The 17,254-nt window shown below is 35.1% G+C and overlaps 2 protein-coding genes across 2 annotated transcripts in view; both read right to left on the bottom strand.

The window, feature by feature from the left end:
• LOC106880652 (uncharacterized) overlaps positions 1 to 2,693 on the bottom strand; it is a 26,745-nt gene extending 24,052 nt beyond the window's left edge. Inside the window, exon 1 of the mRNA XM_014930696.2 lies at positions 2,101 to 2,693. Within this exon, the coding sequence (XP_014786182.1) occupies positions 2,101 to 2,141 (41 nt within the window). The 5' untranslated portion in view covers positions 2,142 to 2,693. The remainder of the gene's footprint in view (positions 1 to 2,100) is intronic.
• Positions 2,694 to 11,900: 9,207 nt separating this feature from the next.
• LOC106880657 (uncharacterized) overlaps positions 11,901 to 17,254 on the bottom strand; it is a 39,319-nt gene continuing 33,965 nt past the window's right edge. Inside the window, exons 12-14 of the mRNA XM_014930702.2 lie at positions 13,985 to 14,123; positions 12,777 to 12,927; positions 11,901 to 12,045 (exon numbers count right to left, since the gene is read on the bottom strand). Of these exons, the coding sequence (XP_014786188.1) occupies positions 11,931 to 12,045; positions 12,777 to 12,927; positions 13,985 to 14,123 (405 nt within the window). The 3' untranslated portion in view covers positions 11,901 to 11,930. The remainder of the gene's footprint in view (positions 12,046 to 12,776; positions 12,928 to 13,984; positions 14,124 to 17,254) is intronic.

Raw genomic sequence — 17,254 nt, 5'->3', positions numbered from 1 at the left:
GCGTCCAAGCTAAATATTACAACAGGATCTTTCTGATTTGGCGGACACCATTTGTTTTCTTAACAAAACACTTTCAAACTTGGGACACTGGTAGAATGTGTCATATAAAACATCTTTTACTCTTAGTGTTGTTGAGAAAAGTTTATATTTTTAAAGTTATTTCATGTTAAAATTGTCATATTTCGGTAATTTCAACCAATCACTGACGTCTATTGAGGTAAAAACAATCACTGCTGTGGATTGTCAACAAGACGTTGTGGCGGTGTAATGGGATCTTTTCCCTTGAATAAAATTAGTGTCGTTGTTTGTCAACAACAACTATCGGTGGTACTGTTATTTATGACATCGTTCGTGCGTTTTACTGGTTTTAGCTTTAGGCTTTTAGGGTTAGGGTTCAGGTTTTAGAGTTAGGGTTCGGGTTTTAGAGTTAGAGTTAGGGTTTTTAGGGTTAGAGTTAGGGTTATGAATATTTTTGCCAAATTTGGTGAAAAATTTGTGGCGGTGTATTGAACAGATTTTCACCAAATTTGGCAAAAATTCTCATAACCCTAACCTTAAAACCCGAACCCTAACACCCTAAAGCTAAAACTAGTACAAACGCATGAACGATGTCATAAATAACAGTACCGCAGATAGTTGTTGTTGACAAACAACGGCACTAATTTTATTCAAGGAAAAAGATCCCATTACACCGCCACAACGTCTTGTTGACAATCCACAGCAGTAATTGTTCTCACCTCAATAGACGTCAATGATTGGTTGAAATTACCGAAATATGACAACTTTTAACATGAAATAACTTCGAATATAAAAATTTTTCTGTTCTATAAGACAAAATATACAAGTATACGAAGTTTTAAAGTGTTTCGGTAGAAAACGCACTAAATAAAAAATAGTGATCCTTACAACGCTTTTAGTGTAAAGCTGTCATTATTGAAGATAGACCTATAAAATATATTGATTATATTCCTAATTGACATAGGTAAAGCATGGCTATTAATTACCCAAGCGTATTTCAATGTTGACCACAACACACAATTTTGTATAAAATTATACCCTCCATTGCATTCAACTTTTGGCCAATGGAAATAGTTTCAATTTTTGCCCATTTTTGTTTTTTTCCCAAAGAAAATCACTCTGACCCGAAAAACACTAACCTCAGACAAGATAAATACTATTACTTTCGTAAGGCCTTTGAAACGAACAAGTGCTCCTTTTAATTACATGAATAATTTTGAAGTTTTAGGTGAAAAAAATATTTTGGAATGCTTCTAAGGTAGAAATTATTTATACATATACATATATATATATATATATATATATAAAATACTTCTAATTCATTGAAAAATATTAACGAAGTTTTATTATTTTTCTAAATAAAAAATTTTAAAACAAGCTACTTTACTAAGTTTCAGTAGAAAATCGCCGAGCTTGTCATCCATATAATAACTTGAACAAATTCAAAGCTTTATAGACGAATAAGTTTATATGTTGGATATTCAAGTCAGGTTTTTTTTTTTAATGATAAATATTTGAGACAACATTAATTCGGTTTATGTCAGTGAATGCTTTTAGATAAGCATAAAGCAAGGGACATGCTTACACAAGTGTGCCACTTTTTTTACTTTGTTTCCTCATAACTTCTGGGGAAATGGATATTCTTTTAATATCCATATTATATAAATACCTCTCAAAAATATATCAAAAACATCCATTTTCTGAACGTCATGAGGAAGCAAAATCTTGTAAATGTATGCCAATTAAGGCCGTGGAACAAAGAATTAAAGCAAAAAAAAAGGTCAGAGACAAATTATCGTTTCGTTGTAGAATATATTCACAGATAATTTTCTGAAGCTGCACTCTTAACATTATAAATCTGTTCAATTATTAATATCTTACGTACGTATTGTAAACGAGTTCAGAAGCAAGTTAAGTGAGTTTAATCAGTCCTTTTAATCTATCAAAACAATTTTGTATTAATAAACAGATTGAAATATTTTATGTCCACTACATATTCCTTTTGTAAAAATTGAAACTGATAAAAGGAAGAAATTCATCCATTTATTGGTATTGCTTTAATAAATATATAATAAAACGTACCTGGGAATTCCATCGGTGAAGTAAGGTTTCTTTGACATCATGTAAAAATTCCCGCACCAAGAAAGACCGTCAAATGACAATTTGACAACGGAAATTACCGAATTGTTTCAAAGTGCAACGTTACCGCGAAAATGTTAGCAGAACTATTGGAGTTAAACTGTATTTTTGTTTTATAGTATTGTCATTGGTTTTGGAGTGGTAAATTTTACCGAAATGTAATTAGTAACTTACACATTAACATAACTGCCCACGTTCTTATTACAAAAAATAATATTTATAAATGACAACTGTTAAGTCACGTGTTAAAATGCTGGGAAATTTTCTTTAATGTATCGGAATGTTACAAGTTTAATCTAAGTTTCGTTTTAATCGTTAGCAATAATGTTTGTCGATCGAGAGACATGTGCAGATGGAATAAGCTTCACACTATTTTAATGAATTGCCTGGAATTTTATATATTCATATATCCCCGTCACTGTACTGTACATTTATTAGCTACTCCCAGTGGCTTTTCACCATTGATGCCACCAAAAGTGAATAATATCAACATTTATGGCCCGAAATTGGGATGATCTTTTAGACGTTGACTGATGAGGAATAAGTTACGAATTTTCTATTTGTTATGTTTTTGTAAAATTTTCCTGTTTGTTGTGTTTTTGTTAAATTTCAAAAATATATTTATGTAACGCTACACACTTGTGATTTTTTTTTTATTCATTTGTAAAATATTCTTGGAATATTTTTTGTGCGACGTCTCTTTCTATGCATCACTTTTGCCTCCCTCCCACTCTCTTGCTCTCCCTAATACTTTACTTCTGTCTTCATTCTGACTTCCTGTCTGTCCTTCTTTCGTCTCCAGTCCTACAGGGCATTTTCAATTCCTTTGCCTTACCACATATCTGTCTGCAAACCGGTCAGCCAAGCAGTATCCCGTTTGACCGATGTACAGAGAAGGGCAGAAAGAGCAGGCGATGCAGTAAATGACATAGCTATAAGTGCAGGTAAAGGAATTAGTGATATGATAGGGACGATGATGGGTGCCTGTGAGGAAGGTGGTGTTGATGAGGTAGATAAGTGCAGCAGCATAGGCAGGAGCAAGGGAATGAGCCAAGTTGGGAGGTAGGGTTAAAGAAGAAACTGTGAATCAGGCGGTCACGTAGGTTGTGGGTTCATTAGAAGGAGGGAAGGGATAGGTTGGGGAAGATGTGCAAAACGGACTGGAGTTGCCTGAAGGCTCAGAGAATGGTACATTGGAGGAGCAGGGTGGAGGTGTGATAGTTGGGGGGGAATAGGAGACAGGCAACGGCAGGGTGGGTGTGAGGAGAGAGAGCAGAGGCATGGTCCATGGAACGTACTCCGGCAAGGGCGGTATGGATAGTGGTGAGGGAATATTCACGAAGGATGAAGTGGTGAGCCACGAGTTGAGAAGGCGGTGTCTTGAAGTTGGCAGAGAGAATCAGCCTTGCAGAGGCCTGTGCACCACACCACCACAGCTCCACCCTTGTTGGCCAGTTTTATGATAATGTCTTTGTGGTATCAGAGGCATTGAAGGGCCAAAAGTTCAGCTGGAGAGATGTTGAGATGTCAGGGATGCCTGCGAAAGTTAAACCGGTCCACAACAAGCTGGCAGCTGCCCACAAAATGATTGACTGCTTGGAACTGGCGTCCAGTGGGATGGTCGGTGGCCCAGGTTGGTGAAGTAGTCCTCTTTGTTAGATGCTGGTGGAGTGTTGTAGAATAGTGCATATAGCCTGACACAGCACACAAAGCTATGAATATCAGCACGGGTCTATATATATATAATGGAAATTGACTCAACTTCAGACTTGCTCATCTTATTCAGGCATAAGGTGTGGATTAACTAAAAACTGTGAGATGCATATGCAGCTGTGAAAAGCATGTTAATGCAAGCAGCAACAGATAAGCATTGCTCAATGCAATATGCCATTCTAACATTGCATGGCATCAACTATACAAAGGAAGTGATTCAGCGCAGTATGTGAAGAGCTCTACAGCCTTAAACACATTGGTATACAGGCTGAGAATACAAATAAATGACAGCAGTTGATGTACACAAAACATGCCTACAATAGAGTCATCATATCTATCATGTGAGAGTACATTCTTAAGATCTGATAACCAGTATGAGCAATGGCTGTTGCTTGTTCATGAACTGTGAATATCATTACTATCATTATCATTTTATGTCTGCTTTACAAGCCAGTAGAATAATTTATTCAGGCTAATCCAGTAACTAGCTATTCTAGAGCAGTGCTCTGCAACCAGTATGTTGCGGCACACTGGTGTGCCATGAGACAATGCTAGGTGTGCCAGAGCGTAACCTGAATATAATTTTTTCCCCTATACTTATAGTTATATTTTTAGTTCAGGTGTGCCGCTGAATTTCGAAAAGAATATGTGTACAAGTGAAAAATGGTTGTGGAGCACTGCTCTAAAACAGTGATTTTCAACCATTTTTTAGCAGTGATTTTCAACCATTTTTTTACCTTGGTTCCTATTTAACTCAGTTGCACCCTCATAACCATTCAATGCTTAAAATAATCCTATTATATTTTTATAATTTTTATATGAAGTTGCATGGTTCAGTGGTTAGAGCGTCAAGCTTAAAATCATGAGGTTGTGAGTTTGATTCCTGGATTGGGCTGTGTGTTGTGTTCTTGAGCAAGACACTTTATTTCACATTGCTTCAGTTCACTCAGCTGTAGAAATGAGTTGCAACATCATTGGTGCCAAACTGTATCGGCCTTTACCTTTCTCTTGGATAACATCGGTGGCATCGAGAGGAGAGGCTGGAATGCATGGGCAACTGCTGGTCTTCCATAAACAACATTGCCCAGACTTGTACCTCGGAGGGTAACTTTGAAGGTGCAATCCCATGGTCATTCATGACCAAAGGGAGTCTTGAATATTTTTTTAATTGAATATTAGGAATTTTATTAAAAAATAAAAATATTTTCTGTATTCTAGAAGTATGAGAAATTTATTGCACGTAAATTTTAACAACAAATTCTTATATGGAACCACAATGGCCATATGGACCCTGTTGAGAACCACTACTGAAGAGTTTCAATGGCATGCAATCACTTCTGGACTCAAGACCCAGTTTGGTTTGTTTGGAGAAGCAGCTTCATATCATAGAAATTCCGGAGTAACAAGAGTCCACTGGACCAATAAACTATCATCATCATTTGTTGTTCATATTTTCATGGTTGCATTGATCAGATGGAATTCATTGAGACAAATTTTCTATAGCTAGATACCCTTCCTGTTGCAAACCTTGACCTGTTTCCAAGTAAGGTAATATTTCCTCATGACCAGACATGTTTTCATGGAAGACTGGAAATAAAAGTCACTGCTTGTATGACAGTGATGCATATAACTATTATGTGATATCAAGACAAGGAGACACACACAAATATATATATATAACCTTGACAAGTATATTCTACTATAGCCTTATACCAACCAAAGCATCATGAGTAGATTTGGTGGATGGAAACTGAAAGAAGCCTTGTATATATACATATGTGTTTGTGTGTGTGATTATATATATATCATATATTATGATCAACAAGAGTCCCTATTCCATATATACACACACATATATAAGAGAAAAAACTGGTGAATTTAATATATTTTTAATTCTTTGTTACATGTATTTCATTATAGTATAGGAAATACATGAATATAAATATTGTTATTAATAATAATATAAATTCACAGTAGTTATATGCATGTAGAGAACATATAGATCTAAACTAACTCTTCATACAAAGATTCAAAGATAATATGCAACTATTATTATTTATTATATTTATGATATTCATAAGAATCCTTTCTGCTATAGGCGCAAGACCTGGAATTTGTGGGGTGTGGAACAGTTGATCACATTGATTGATACTTATTTTATCAACTCCAAGAGGATGAAAAGCAAAGTTGACCTCAGCAGAATTTGAACTCAGAACATAGCAACAGACCAAATACCACTAAGCATTTCACCCAGCATGCTAAGGATTCTGCCAGCTTCCTGTTGTAATAATAATAATAATCCTTTCTACTAAAGGCATAAAGCCTGGAATTTTAGGGGAGGGGCCTAGTTGATTACATCAGCCCCAGTGTTTCACTGGTACTTAATTTATCGATCCCCAAAAGGATGAATGGCAAAGATGACTTCAGCGGAATTTGAACTCAGAATGTAAACAGGGACGAGATGCCACTAAACATTTTGCCCAGCTTACTAACGATTCTGCTAGCTCACTGCCTTTTTAATAATGATAATTATTTCTACTCTAGGCACAAGGCCTTGAAAATTTTGGGGCGAACGGGGCTAGTCAATTACGTCGACCTCAGTGCATAACTGGTACTTATTTCATCAACCCTGAAAAGATGAAAGGCAAAGTTGACCTCAGCGGAATTTGAACTCAGAACATAGCAACAGGCGAAATACTGCTTAGCATTTCAACTGGTGTGCTAATGATTCAGCCAGCTCACCACCTTAATAATAATAATAATCCTTTCTACTATAGGCACATGACCTTAAATTTGGTTGGAAGGGACTTGTTGATTACACTGACCCCCAGTTTTTCTTAAGTGTTTCAATGAAACACATATAACAAGGAATTAAAAATAATACCAAATTTTTCAGCCTTTGTTTTAATATATACTTACTCTACAAATATGAATCATCAGCACTTTCAACTATGTTTTCATTTAAAATAAAATATCTACATTTAATTACATCTATACACTATATATATGTGGAGGCGCAATGGCCCAGTGGTTAGAGCAGCGGACTCGCTGTCATAGGATCACGGTTTCGATTCCCAGACCGGGCGTTGTGAGTGTTTATTGAGCGAAAATACCTAAAGCTCCAGCAGGGGATGGTGGTGAACCCTGCTGTACTCTTTCACCACAACTTTCTCTCACTCTTACTTCCTGTTTCTGTTGTACCTGTAATTCAAAGTGTCAGCCTTGTCACATTGAATATCCCTGAGAACTACGTTAAGGGTACACGTGTCTGTGGAGTGCTCAGCCACTTGCACGTTAATTTAACGAGCAGGCTGTTCCGTTGATCGGATCAACTGGAACCCTCGACGTTGTAAGCGATGGAGTGCCAACAACACTATATATATATAAATGTTAACGACTTGTGTATTTACTGGCATGGTGGAGAGTACTCTCTCAAAGCACCAGGTGTTAAAACACCTGAGAGTCATAGACAGGCGAGATAATTTACCCCTAATCCCAACCAGGAGTGATGGACATCAATATTTCGCCATTTTTGTGGCTTAACATCACACCACAAACAGGATCGGAAATGAATCTTTTCACCAGTCCATGCATATAGCATGCAAATTATGTGCAAGTATGCCTGGACAACATATATGTAAGAATAAATCCAAATATGAAATAGCAGAGCTAGACTAATAAACATTATCAACCACATATATGCATCATGTATTTGCTGGTAGGCTACAATTTGGTATGGAGAGTACTCTCTTAAAGTGCCAGTGCAGCTTGTTTCATATTTGAATATATATATATATAAATAATACAGAATGGGACAAGAACGCAAAACATCCAGACAGTTAGGTAATACAAGAAAGGGACAAAACATCCAGATAGACGATACAAAGAAAACAAGGCCAGGTCATTCTGAGTTTTCTTTCTTCAGTTGAGATCCAGATTATCTTTGCAATTTCGGCTGGCTATTCTCGATATTGCTTGTATCACCTAACTGTCTGGATGTTTTACATCCTTGTCCCGTTCTGTATTATATATATATATATATATATAGCAGCGTACATACACCTTGTCTCTCTCTCTCTCTCTCTATATATATATATATATAAAAATACTTTTCAGAGAGTGGTGACAGTGGCTTTGAAGTTTTAGCCTGCCAGTCTTCATTGGACTGTGGTACATTTGTGCTCCTCTTGGCTTTATATAATCTCTGGTAGGTTGATTTCTGGGGTAAGTGGAGCTACGTGAAATGATAATTAAGCTTGGTGTATATACATTTGGGAAGTAGATGTATTGGTAGTGTGATGGAAGAAGGTAGGAGGTAAGTATGTTTGTTTGGTGGGTGCTGATGGAAAGATATTATTGGAAGATTTTATTATTTGAAGTGGGTGTTGTTATTGCTCAGGGTTCAGTCAAACATGCAAATAACTTTGTAACAAAGTGTGTCTAGTTTACGTACGTCAGGTCCAGGTCTTGAGATTGTTAGTATAGAAATTAGGTTATTGTTGTGTTTTAGGGTTGACAAAAGAATGTCGGATGGTGAAAGATATGCTGTGGGTTTTTGTCTAAAAGAAAACCTCTTCATAAACGTGTTAAAAACAATATATTGAAGCAAGGTGAACATTGTTCCAGCAGTGACTAACAGAAACATCAGACTGTTTTTGGTCTTCTTGGGCATTGTCAAAGATGTATGCCTGGTTGTCACATATGGAGAACAAAGAATAATATATTCATTAATACTGCGGAAAGCTTGCCAGGCTGAAATAAACATAGTCTATGCAACTAAAACAGTATTAAATTAAGATAGCTATCTATGTACCATACCTAATGTATACACACAATTGGAAGATATGATTCTGTGGTTATTGTCTGAGAGAAAATTTCTTTCTGATATATAGTTAAATACACAGTATATATTGGAGTGAAGTGAATTTTTGTCTAAGCATGTTATGACCCGGTACATGTCATTGACAAAACCCAAGGCCAAAATACTTCTGATGTTCTCATTGCTGGGATGCTTATTTTGATATATATTCAGTTTTCAAAAACATGTCTATGAAGAGGTTTTCTCTCAGACAAAAACTACAGCATCATGCCTTTCAATGGTGTATATGTGTTAGATATGGTACACATGACTATTTTGATTTAATACCATTTTAGTTGTATACATTAAGTACTTTGCATTTGGTTATGATATATCAATAATAATTAAAAGTCAACAGAATTATTTATTATAAATAAAAATCATAAAATTTTAATTACTTGTGTGCTTCAATCTCCATGCATTTTAAAAAATTATTTACAGTAAAAAGAGAAGTAGAATGTAAAATGAATTTGTTTTTCCTATTATAGGAATCACTGGAAGATTATTCTCAAATTAAAAATCTTTACAGAAAATTTCATTTATATAGATACAATTATATTCAAAATACTTGATGCTCTGATGAAACTGTAAGATGTTATTCAATCACTCAACTATGAGTCCACCGTATCTATTCGTGGAAACAGCTGCAAGCCAATGACATTCATATGAAAATCATTTTATCCTTTTGTCATTTTATTTCCGCTCTATACTTGACTACGGCTTCGTTCAGAAGATATATATACGGAGTTCTAAACGAGGTTATTGGTATTGTAATGTCCAAGCAAAATATTATATATATTTTCATTCATTCATCATGAAATCTTTCGAGCAGGATCGTTGCCAGTGCCCCTGGACTGGCTCATGTGCGGGCGACACATGATATCTTTCGTGCGAGATCGTTCCCAGTGCCCATGGACTGGCTCTTGTGCGAGTGACACATGAGGTTTTTCGAGCGAGATCATTGCCGGTGCCCCTGGACTGGCTCTTGTGCGGGTGGCACACAAAAGACACCATTTTGAGCGTGGCCGTTTTCGTGCGGGTGACACGTAAAAGCACCCACTACACTCTCTGAGTGGTTGGCATTAGGAAGGGCATCCAGCTGTAGAAACTCTGCCAAATTAGATTGGAGCCTGGTGTTGCCATCCGGTTTCACCAGTCCTCAGTCAAATCGTCCAACCCATGCTAGCATGGAAGGCGGACGTTAAACGATGATATTTGTTAATATGATAAAAGTTTATAAATACTGAACTATATAAGGTACCAGAATACTAGTCTAGCAGTTGTGGGAATTTAAAGTTTCTGCTTGTAAATTATCGCAGACTATGAGATTCCAGACCAATGTTTGGAAAATCATTCTTGTACTTGTATACTATAAAGACACTTTAACATTTCTGTCAACTCAATGCTAAGTACAGTAACGATTTATTTTGATGATATAAAGCCAGTTTTTCACTGGAGTGAGGATATAACTATCATCATACTTGCAGGAGTATAAACTAAATTTGAGGCAGATTTTCTATGATCAGATACCCTTCCTAACACCAATCTTCACCAGTTTCTAAGCCAGGTAATATTTTCTCCAAGTTAAACATGCTTTTCAGAAGACTGATAACAAACAACCTCTCTTATATGACAATGCTTATTTACAACCATCATGTCATGTCCAGACAAGCGCACATATACATATATATATGACAAGCTTCTTTCAGTTTCTGTCTATCAAATCCACTCACACAGCTTTGGTTGGCCTGGGACTATAATGGAAGACCTGTCCAAGACCAAATGATTGGAAAGCAAGCTTCTCAGCCACACCTAACACTGGACTAGTGGTTTTTAAAATTTCATTTTATATATATATTTTAGTAAAACATACATAAGCTCTTTTTTAGATCTTTTATCAACCATTTTATTATCTATCTAGCAATTATTGGTTTTCTTTACCATCTTAAGACAGGTCAGCTAGAACTAGATACCTTACAGTGACAGATGGATGAAAGCTATACTGTTGCATGAATAAGAAAATAGTCTAACAGTTAAATGACATTTTAGACCAACGTCCGATGGGTCTGAGAAATTGTCCTTGATGTTCACATAAAATTACAATGTTCTTTGCATCCTTCTTCAGTTGAGTGCTCCTAATCTTGCAGGTTCATGGATGCTGGTGCCATGTAAAACACACCAGTGCCAGTACAACATGGAAGCACCTATGCTGGTGTCATGTAAAAGCACTGGTGCTAGTACTGTGTAAAAGTACCCAATATGCTCTGTAAAGTGGTTGGTGTTAGGAAGGACATCCAGCTGTAGAAACCATGCCAAAACAGACATGGAGCCCAGCTGTAGAAACCATGCCAAAACAGACATGGAGCCCAGGCAGCTCTTCAGTTGGCTAGCTCCTGTCAAACCATCCAACTTATGACAGCATGGAGAACAAATGTTAAAAATGATGATGATGATGATGATGATAATGAAAATTTGAACCATGAAATCAGTTTTCACCTTCCCAAGGACTTCATTTATAAATTGTTTTCTAACCAGAGACCAAAATGATTCTCATGAAGTCACTTAGTGAAAAAGTGATTAAAATATTCTGTTGTGTCTGGGGAGAGTCATTTTCTTTTTGTGCTTATAATTTAACACACTCACCAGTAAAATTTCCACTTATTCCTTATTTTTATTTTCCTAAAATTTTCGTTACGTCATGCAACCTTTTCAATAGTCTTACCTTCTCTCAGAAAAATACAACTTATTTATAAATACAATTTCTACCAAATAGGATGTTTTTTTTTTTATGAACTTGAGAGAAAATGAATTTTGTTGATTTACTAAAAGAAACAACAAAAATACTTTTAAATGAGAAAATCTTTTCAACTTGCTTAACTTTTTTTTCTTCAATACAAGAACATGTTAATTTTAATATTTTATCTTCTTTAGATTTCAAAGAATATGTATTAATCTATGAATCTTCATAATGAAATAGACTATTAAAATATTTTCTCAATGTTTGCATTGCAAAAAATAAAGAAAAAAATTTTTTTAATTTAAGGATTATAGATGAACAAAATTTACAAGATAAAAAATGTAAAAATATATTTTCTCTTTTTAGAATAGTATAAATGCATCTATAGTTTATTCTTAGAATTACTGTTATTTAAAATGAATTAAAACCAATAAATTAATTTTTCCATTTAATGACAAAGATTATTCAAATATCTAAAATCAGTCCAGATTTCACTTCTACTTCCTCTTCTAAATGCTGGAACTTCAGAGAAGATTGTTGTATTGTTAAAGATTCAATGGCAGCTAATAACTCATTGATCCTAGGGTTTAAGAGAAAAGAAAAGAGAGAAAAATGAGAGCAATTCTAATAATGCATAAGTTAAATTATTTAAAACAAAACAATATTTCTCTTATATAGAAAATTACATAATAATTTTAAAAAAACAAGATTTTTGACGAGCTTAAAAACAATCTTTGCCAATGATACATGAATTGGACAGTAATTGTGTCCCCCACCCCCAGTAATACACTTTATCTTCAGTAAATGGACTGCAGCTATGCTGGGGCATGATCTTCAAGAGATGAGTTGAATGCATCATCCCTAGTACTTATTCAACTGATCTTTTTTGCCAGACAACCAAAAGCAATGCTGGCTGGCAAGCCATGTGGAAGGAACATAAACACACAAATACATATTAATTAATTAGTTTATATATACACACACATATTAATACATACACACTCGACTGGCTTCCATACAGTTTTTGTCTACCAAATTCACTCATCAGTCAGGTACTATAATAGAAGACACTTGGCCAAGGTGCTACACAATGGGATTGAACCTGACACCATTATGACTGCAAAGTGAAATTTCTAACCATACAGTCATGCCTTTACCTGTGGTCATATTTTTTAAGTCTTATCTCGATATATCCACTTAAGTTTTATATAGATACAAGAACATGTTTATGGCTTAATTAATGGATTAATTACTTTGTAAGGAAAGAAATTGATGGAAGTGGTAAGTACTGAAGCCCAAATTGACACTTACTGCACAATTTCACTTTTCTCTGTGGAAATTGTTTCAACTAAATGTTTCAAATGGGAATTGTACAAGGACAAAGATGGCATCTTAGATTCGGTTACATCATTTATTTTCTCCAAAAGCTGTTCTGTTTCTACAAAATTATTTGTCAAATCATCTAAAAAAAAAAAAACGGAAGAAGCAAAACTAAAATTAAAATTTCATTTCAATTTCACACACATCCTTAGCAGCCTCTGAAAAGATAAAATATAAAGCAAATTCTTCACTTGACAATTAAAAATCTATTCCCATCCTGTCTGTCATTTCTTACACTTTTGACAAGTTTCCAGTTTTCTGAAATATCCAGCTCTGTACCACCCCCACTTAAACACACTGGACACATCTACCCCCTCTTTTTATCAAGGTGCTATATTTACTTTTCCTCAGTCTTTCTGTCTTTTGTACAGCTGAGTCAATAGGATACCAGATGATCTCTGTCAAAGTTCTGTAGTTCATATTGTCATCAATGTTCTTTTATTCTTTTACTTGTTTCAGTCATTTGACTGAGGCCATGCTGGAGCATAGCCTTTAGTCGAATAAATCAACCCCCAGGACTTATTCTTTGTAAGTCTAGTAATTATTCTATTGGTCTCTTTTGCCAAACCGTTAAGTTACAGGGACATAAACACACCAACATCGGTTGTCAAATGATGGCAGGAGAACAGACACACAAATACATACATATATATATGTATGTATATATATATATATATATATATATATATATATATATATATATATATATATATATATATATATATACGATGAGCTTCTTTCAGTTTCCGACTACCAAATCCACTCACAAGGCTATAGTAGAAGACACTTGCTCGAGGTGCCTTGCAGTGGGACTGAGCCCAGAACCATGTGATTGAGAAGCAAGCTTTTTACTGCACAGCCACTCCTGCATCTGTCCGAAGTTGAAAAATAAATATGACCAAAAATACTGCAGGAAGTATGAAATAAACAGAAATGTAGAAGCACGTCAAAAGTACTAATACTAACTGCAGTACAAATTCACCAAAACAGAAAGGCTGAAATATTAAGTAGAGTCTCATATTTTGGAGTTGCACAAAATAAAAATAAAATACATTCACATGGCCACAGCTCATGAGCTGAAACTGGATAAAATGAAAAAAAAAAAATGAAAATAGGGAATAAATGAAATGAATAATTACCAATGTAAGATTCATCATTTGAATGAAAAATTCCTTCAGTAGCAATCTGATGCGGAACTGTATCCAATACTTCAGCTAAATTATGATGTTTTGATTTCATATCAGATAATGAGTTATTTACTTTGGAAACTGCACTTCTCTGTTTATAAAAGAAAATGTTAAAACATTATTATTATTATTATTACTATTTATGAGCTAATGTACAGTACATACATTTGATCACTATAAACAAATCATTTGTGCAGATTGTTTGGCAAAAGCTGAATGCTCATACATCATCTTGGATAAGAGACTCGATAATCATCATCGTCGTTATTATTATTATTTATAAGGTGGCAAGTATGGCAGAATCATTAGCACTCGGCAAAATGCTTAGTGGTATTTCATCCGTCTTTATGTGCTGAGTTCAAATTCTGTCGAGGTCAACTTTGCTATCCATCCTTTTGGGGTTGATAAAATAAGTCCCAGTTGAGTACTGGGGTCAATGTAATTGACTATCTCCTGCCCTAAAATTTCAGGCCTTGTGCCTATAGTAGAAAATATCATTTCTATCAAGGCAGCAAGTTGGCTGAATTGTTAGTATGTTGCATGAAATGCTTAGTGGCATTTCTTCTACCTTTATGTTCTGAGTTCAAATTCTGCTGAGATTGACTTTGTCTTTCATCCTTTCAGGGTCGATAAATTAAGTACCAGTGAAACAATGGGGTTGATGTATTCAACTAGTTCCTTCCCCCAAAATTTCAGGCCTTGTGCCTTTAGCAGAAAGGATTATTATTATTATTATTACTATTATTTATGAGCTAATGTACAGCACATATTGAGTCATCCCATAAATAATGTGGTTTTATTATACTTTTTATTTTTAAAAATTAAGATAAACAAAATTCTTTTTCAATCTAAAATATACTCTCCTTTATTTTCTACAATGCTCTTCCATCTATCTGGTAGAACTGCAAGGCCCCTCTTCCAAATTTCACTTGTCCGTGACGAAAAATATTCCTCCAGTATTGTTCTGACCTCATCTACAGAATTCATATTTTTTCCGTCCAAATGATTCTGAAGACTGTGGAATAAATGATAATCAGATGGGGCAATATCTGGTGAATATGGTGGGTGGGGCATTGTTTCCCATTCAAACTGCTCCAGCCTTTAGAATGTCATCCTCGCTGTAAGTGGTCGAGCATTATCCTGATGGAAGAACACCTTCTGTTTTGAAACTAAAGATGGTCGTTTTTCTTCTAGTGCCGACTTGAATGACCAAATCCAAGCTTTTCAGCTAGTTCCTCAACAGTTACAATGGGATTTTGTTCCACCAGGGTTTGCAGATCTTCCAGGATGAGGCTCGTCATCTAGGCTCCAGTTTCTGGAACTACCACTGACAATGGCTTATGCTTATTGTCTGATCCCCATATACTGCATTTAATATTCCTCGCACTTTCCGGTGCATTGATGTCTTTGTTGAACTCACAAAGCAAAATATGCCGAATATGTTCCTCTGCCACTTCCATTATATCTTTGATAAAATACCTGTTAAAATCGAACTGCACTCTTCAAAACTTGTACTAAGAATAAGCACAAGGTAAAATTACTACCTGCTTTTATAGCAAGTTGATGCAGGTAGTTTATCTCATCGCCCTCCAACTTTTAGTTTATGCAATTGAAAAAGCTTTAAGTTTGATTTACTACAATAAAGAAAAATATGTAATGACCATTATTTATGCCTTGTCTTAGAGACAAAAAGGAAATTTGAAACCTAGCATCTCAAATTTTCACCAGTTATTACTATCAGTAAGGATAGAAAAAGTGCAAAATTTCAGGCCCCAGCTCCCAACAGTTCAAAAGTTATGCCGATTTTAACTTTGGCTCAAATCACCAGTCTTTAGGCCTGCAGCAGCCATCTTGGATTTCAATACCGCAACAAATAATGTAATGACTTTCAATCCACATGGACTTTTTTCCTGAAAATTTGTACCTGACCATTTTTTAGAGTGCTGAATCATGAATTTGAGGAGAAAAGAGTGTATTTCTTATGGTAAAGTGCATGTTTTCTTGAATTGAAATGAAAACACTTCACCATTTCCCACCAACACTGCTGTGTACTGAAAGCCAAATTCCTAGAAGTGCCCAAATCCTACAGCTTCAAAACTTTTAGCACATAAACTGGACAAAATCTTTTATTTGTGCGTGAAAAATCTCAATGATACTCTCAAGACATCAAAAGTTATAATCATTCATCTCAGAAGCATAAGTTTTGAATTTTTCTCAAAAGCAAATGTGTCAGAAAATTGATTGTGTTTGACCAGTCAGTTAAAGACAATCAATGCATCCAGTATTGATGGCAAATCATGGTCCAAGAGGTAATAATGCAACAGATATCATTTTCAGACTTAATATCATTTACACATAACATTTCTGAGTCATATTAATCCTGTTGTGATCAAGAGACTGTACTCTTGAATCCACACCAAATTTTCACAAGTTCTAGGATTATTTATACCATGATGAAACACTGCACACAATGTCATGCATTCTGTATCAGTAAAGTTTGCATGCCATCTTTTTCAAACATTTTGCTTTGTATGGTGTTCTTCCAGAAATATTGTCATCAGTTACTTCTGAGCAGCCAATATTTTCCAAAACATGTTGGTGCAACATTGAAAAGAGCTTGAATTTTCACCATATTTTGGTCTATTCACCTTCAGCAAAATTGCTAAATGGCTGCCAAGAGAAAACTACACCAGATATGAAGCTTGTTTTTGTTTTGAAACAACAGTAGATAAATTTCAGTTGCATATATTAGACAACTTTTCAGACCAGCTGTTTGTGAAACAAAGTCACAAGGAAAGAAAATTAGGGGGTTTGTTTGATTCAATAACTTATCACTTGGCTATTTCAATTCAGTGCCCTGGAAGTAGGTCTGAAATCTGGAGCCTAGTATTGCAACAACACTCAGTTTCAGGCAGTATGAAAGCATTTTGTGGTAAGCACTAGATTTTGAAATCAGGTACAATCAATGGAAATTCAAAACTCAGCAGTTTTCATGATCTGTTGAACAAAGTTTTAAAATGTACTGTATTCTCAAACACTCATAGTGAGTATGAAATGCAAACAGCGGATTTCTCCAAAAAGTCAACATTCACCTAAATCAAGCCATGAAAAGTCAAAACTCTAAAAAGGATGGACATTTGTCAGCAAAAATGTGTTTACTAGGTTGAAAAGGAACAAATGTTTTAATTTGGGATAGCAGCAAAGGAATTCGATAAATTTCTT

The sequence above is a fragment of the Octopus bimaculoides genome, chromosome 14 (assembly GCF_001194135.2).
Source record: "Octopus bimaculoides isolate UCB-OBI-ISO-001 chromosome 14, ASM119413v2, whole genome shotgun sequence".
NCBI classification, from domain to species: domain Eukaryota; kingdom Metazoa; phylum Mollusca; class Cephalopoda; order Octopoda; family Octopodidae; genus Octopus; species Octopus bimaculoides.
The sequence above is the reverse complement of the archived record's forward strand: the minus strand, read 5'-3'. Positions and strand labels throughout refer to the sequence as shown.